Source organism: Salvelinus sp. IW2-2015, linkage group LG17, assembly GCF_002910315.2.
Source record: "Salvelinus sp. IW2-2015 linkage group LG17, ASM291031v2, whole genome shotgun sequence".
In the NCBI taxonomy this organism is placed as follows: domain Eukaryota; kingdom Metazoa; phylum Chordata; class Actinopteri; order Salmoniformes; family Salmonidae; genus Salvelinus; species Salvelinus sp. IW2-2015.
In genome coordinates, this window is record NC_036857.1 from 4,996,041 (window position 1) to 5,001,496 (window position 5,456).

General features: G+C 50.7%; 1 protein-coding gene across 1 annotated transcript in view; it reads right to left on the reverse strand.

Annotated features, from left to right (window-relative positions):
• The window catches only part of LOC139029077 (octapeptide-repeat protein T2-like), a 5,799-nt gene extending 4,770 nt beyond the window's left edge, over positions 1-1,029 (reverse strand). The window contains exon 1 of the mRNA XM_070448162.1: positions 727-1,029. Within this exon, the coding sequence (XP_070304263.1) occupies positions 727-1,029 (303 nt within the window). The remainder of the gene's footprint in view (positions 1-726) is intronic.
• Between the last annotated feature and the right edge of the window lie 4,427 nt (positions 1,030-5,456).

Sequence of the window (5,456 nt, forward strand, 5' to 3'; positions counted from 1 at the left end):
GGACTGACGGGCGGCTCTGGCGCCTCCGGACTGACGGGCGGCTCTGGCGCCTCCGGACTGACGGGCGGCTCTGGCGCCTCCGGACTGACGGGCGGCTCTGGCAGCTCCGGACTGGAGAGAGAACCTGGAGGGAGGAGACGGATAGACAGCCTGGTGCGTGGGGCTGCCACAGGCTCCACCAGGCTGGGGAGACCTACAGGAGGCCTGGTGCGTGGAGGAAGCACTGGATGGACCGGGCTGTGGGGGAGCACTGGAGCTCTGGTGCGCAGCCTTAGCACCACTCCTCCAGGCTGGATGACCACTTTAGCCCGGACCCTCCAGAGTGCAGGCACAGGTTGAACCGGGCTGTGGGGGAGCACTGGAGATCTGGTGCATACCKRTCGCACCTCTCCCTTAGGCTCAATGCCCACATTCGCCCGGCACGGGCGGAGCGCAGSCATAGGGCGAACTGCACCCTCSCAGCGCCCCGGAGACACAGTACGCAGAGCCGGCGCAGGATACCCTGGGCCGAAACGGCGTACCGGAGACCAAACACGCTGAGCTGGCACAATCCGCCCTGGCTGGATGCCCACTCTTGCATGGCACTTGCGGGGGGCTGGCCTATAGCGCTCCGGGCTATGAGCGCGTACTGGRGACACCGTGCGCTTCACCGCATAACACGGTGCCTGACCAGTACTACGCTGCTTCCGGTAAGCACGGGGAGTTGGCTCAGGTCTATCGCCTGACTCCGCCAATCTCCCCGTGTGCCTGCCTCTCGTGCCTGTTGCACTGCCGTGCTAACTCCTCATAGTGTTGCCGCTCAGCCTTAGCTGCCTCCAATTCCTCCTGCYGACGGCGATACTCCCCAGCCTGTGCCCAGGGTCCCTTGCCTTCCAGTATCTCCTCCCATGTCCATTTCTCCAGATAGCGCTGCTCCTCCTTACCACGCTGCTTGGTCCTTTTTTGGTGGGTAGTTCTGTAACGATCGTCGTCTTCTTCGGACGAGGAATAGGAAAGATCGGACCAAAATGCAGCATGGTACGTGTCCATGTTAAATTTATTACAAATGAACACAGAATACAAAATAACAAAAGTGAAACAACYAAAATCGAAACAGTCCTGAAAGGTGACACAACATAAAACAGGAAACAACTACCCACAAACACAGGTGGGAACAGGCWACCTAAGTATGGTTCTCAATCAGAGACAACGATTGACAGCTGCCTCTGATTGGGAACCATACCAGGCCAAACACATAGAAATACAACACTTAGAATACACATAGAATGCCCGCACCAACACATCACACACTGAACCAAACAAAAAATAGAAACATACAAAGCAATCTATGGTCAGGGGTGACATATACCTTTCTATCCCTATTTAAGTGATAATGCCCGGAGAAGCTGGTGTTTGGAAGATATATTGTCACGGGTGTTGTTAGGCCCGAGACGAAGTCGAAAGCAGGCAAACCGTGACACTATATCCTCCAAAACACCGGCTTCGAAGGGCATTATCACTTTTATACAACGGGTTATCAACATGTTCAAATAAGATTGACATATTTTTAATAAAAACTGTATTTTGATGAATTTATTATATATATCAATCCTTCCACAAGATATATGTCCCATACACAAATCTAGGGTTGCTACCCAAGCCAGCTGGTCGTTTGTTCTAATTGTTCGGTAGCAGAGACACAGCCCAGTTGTTCAGTGTTTTTATTCTTGTATCTAAATGTTCTGTTGCCATACTGCTGGCAAATTTCCTATCCCATGCTTGCTACCTAGCCAACTTTGGCAACTTACAGTTATGTCAGACAGTGCAGCCAGAATAACAACAAAGTAGCTGCTTTGCATTTGCTAAAACTGTGGTTCTATGTGATATTTATTAGGATATATCCATAACAATAGAGCTAATGAGGCGTGATTTAACCTGGCATAGAAATGTGTTCTCTCGTTAGGACACTGTTATTCGAGAGCTAGCCAACAACACAGCTAACACTCATTTCGAACTGAAGCTGTAATACTACAAACTAGCTGGACTTCAATTTCGTTTTACCTGTTTTCTATCAATATTTCTTTGTTTATAGAGTGCATTCGGAGTGTTATTCAGACCCCTTGACTTTTTTTCCACAAATTGTTACGTTACAGCTTTATTCTAAAATTGATACAATTATTTTTCATTCTGTCACGTTCGTCATAAGGAGTAGACCAAGATGCAGTGTGGTATGTTTCCATCTTTTATTTCGGAATAGAAAACTTCAAAGAACAAAAACAACAAAACAAACAAACGAAACGTGAAGCTAGAATAATGCTCGCAACTATACATAGACAAGATCCCACAAAGCACAATGGGAAAATGGCTACCTAAATATGATCCCCAATCAGAGACGATAAACAGCTGCCTCTGATTGGGAATCATACTAGGCCAACATAGACATATAATTCACCTAGATAACCCACCCTTAAATCACACCCCGACCTAACCAACATAGAGAATAAAAGCTCTCTATGGTCAGGGCGTGACAGTACCCCCCCAAAAGGTGCGGACTCCGGCTGCAAAACCTGACTCAATAGGGGAGGGGTGGGCATCTACCGTCGGGGGCGGCTCTGGTGAGGGGCGAAGTACCCACTCCGCTCGTGGACACGTTATCGGAGGAACCGGACCGTGGCTCGTTGCCGTAAGAACCGGAATCGTTGCTGGATGCTCCGGACCGTGGATCATCCCCGGGGGCTCCGGGCCATGGATCGTCGCCAGGGGCTCCGGGCCGTGGATCGTCACCGGAAGAACCGGACCGTGAATCGTCGCCGGAGGCTCCGGACCGTGGATATTCGCCGGAGGAACCGGACCGTGGATCGTTGCCGGGGACTTCGAACCGTAGATCGACGCCGGGGACTCTGGACCGTGGTTTTTCGCCGGGGACTCCGGATCGTGGTTTGTCGCCGGAGGCTCCGGACTGGGAACCCTCGCAGGAGGCTCCGGACTGAGAACCCCCGCTGGAGGCTCTGGACCGCAGACCATCGCTGGAGGCTCTGGACCGCAGACCGTCGCTGGAGGCTCTGGAACGCAGACTGTCGCTGGAAGCTCTGGACTAGGAACTGTCCCCGGAAGCTCTGGACTGGGAACTGTCGCCGGAAGCTCTAGACTGGGAACTGTCGCCGGAAGCTCTGGACTGTGGAGGCGCACTGGAGGCCTGATGCGTGTGTAACGGATGTGAAATGGCTTGCTAGTTAGCGGTGGTGCGTGCTAATGGCCTTTCAATCGGTGACGTCACTTGCTCTGAGACCTTGAAGTAGTGGTTCCCCTTGCTCTGCAAGGGCCGCGGCCTTTGTTGAGCGATGGGTAACGATGCTTCGTGGGTGACTGTTGTTGATGTGTGCAGAGGGTCCCTGGTTCGAGCCCGGGTATGGGCGAGGGGACGGATGTAAAGTTATACTGTTACATTGATGCTGTTGACCCGGATAACTGGTTGCTGCGGAAAAGGAGGAGGTCGGAAGGGGGGGTGAATGTAACCTATGTGAAATGGCTAGCTAGTTAGCGGTGGTGCGCGCTAATAGCCTTTCAAACGGTGACGTCACTCGCTTTGAGACCTTGAAGTAGTGGTTCCCCTTGCTCTGCAAGGGCCGCAGTTTTTGTGGAGCGATGGGTAACGATGCTTCGTGGGTGTCAGTTGTTGATATGTGCAGAGGGTCCCTGGTTCGCGCCCGGGTCGGGGCGAGGGGACGGACGTAAAGTTATACTGTTACACGTAGGACCYGTACAGGTGGCACCGGGTTGATGACATGCACCTCAGGGCGAGTGCGGGGAGGAGGCACAGGACGTACTGGACCGTGGAGGCGCACTGGAGGTCTGAAGCGTAGAGCTGGCACAACGTGTCCTGGCTGGATGCTCACCCGGCAAGTGCGAGGCGCTGGCACAGGACACACTGGGCTGTGAATGCGCATGGGCAACACAGTGCTTAGAGCCGGCGCAGGATATCCTGGACCGAGGAGGCGTTCTGGAGACCAGGAGCGCTGAGCCGGCACAACTCGTCCTTGCTGGATGCTCACTTTGGCACGGCAAGTGCGAGGAGCTGGCACAGAACGAACCGGGCTGTGGATGCGCACTGGAGACACATTGCGTATCTCCGCAAAACATGGTGCCTGACTGGTAACACGCTCCTCACGGCGACTGTCTTGCTCCAGACACCAAAACATCCACTCTACCTCATCACTCCCCTCAACTATCTCACAATACTCCTCGCTCAGTCTATCCCAATATTCCTCTTCACTCTCAGACTCGCCCCTCGGCTTCGCCGACCAACCCCTGGGCTTCCGTCGTGGTCGTGAACTTCGGAGTCGCCGTTGATCCTCCTGCGTCTGCTTCCATGGAAGGCTTTCGTCTCCTGCCATTATRTCCTCCCAAGTCCAGGATGTCTGCTCCTCCTGGCCACGCTGCTTGGTCCCTTTGTGGTGGGATCTTCTGTCACGATCGTTATAAGGAGTAGACCAAGATGCAGCCTGGTATGTTTCCATCCTTTATTTCGGAATAGAAAACTTCAAAGAACAAAAACAACAAAACGAAAAAACGAAACGTGAAGCTAGAATAATGCTCACAGGCAACTATACATAGACAAGATCCCACAAAGCACAATGGGAAAATGGCTACCTAAATATGATCCCCAATCAGAGACAACGATAAACAGCTGCCTCTGATTGGGAACCATACTAGGCCAACATAGACATATAATTCACCTCGTTAACCCACCCTAGTCACACCCCGACCTAACCAACATAGAGAATAAAAGCTCTCTATGGTCAGGGCGTGACACAGACCTTCATCAATCTACACACAATACCCCATAACGACAAAGCGAAAACAGGTTTTTAGAAATGTTTGATAATTTATAAAAAATAAAAACATGAATACCTTATTTACATAAGTATTCAGACCCTTCGCAATGAGACTCGAAATTGAGCTKCGATTTCTCCTGTTTCCATGGATCATCATTTAGATGTTTCTACAACTTGTTTGAAGTCCACCTGTGGTAAATTCAATTGATTGGACATGATTTGGAAAGGCACACACCTTTCTATTGTGGTGGCATATTTCTGCATTACCAAATGAGGAGAGTTACAAACTTCATACACCAGTCAGAGTTATACTTAAACTACATCTTTAATAATAATAAGAGCCCTGCAATAGCATTTGACTTTCAATGATACGCCATCTCTAATGAACCATTGAAAGTGACAACAGAAAAGTACAAAGATCTTTTATAGCCAAGATACACCCCTCTCAACCTACATGACGAACCACAGATCATAGGAACAGTTCACAAAGGGACTTTATAATTGAGAAAGGAGTATCCCTTAGCCAGATAACGTTCGCTATAAATTTTCGTTCAGTTTGGTCCCTAAGACGAGGTTCTAATCCTGTTCCTGGTACTTCATAGCACAAAAACACCATCTCATCCAATGGCATAAATCAATTGT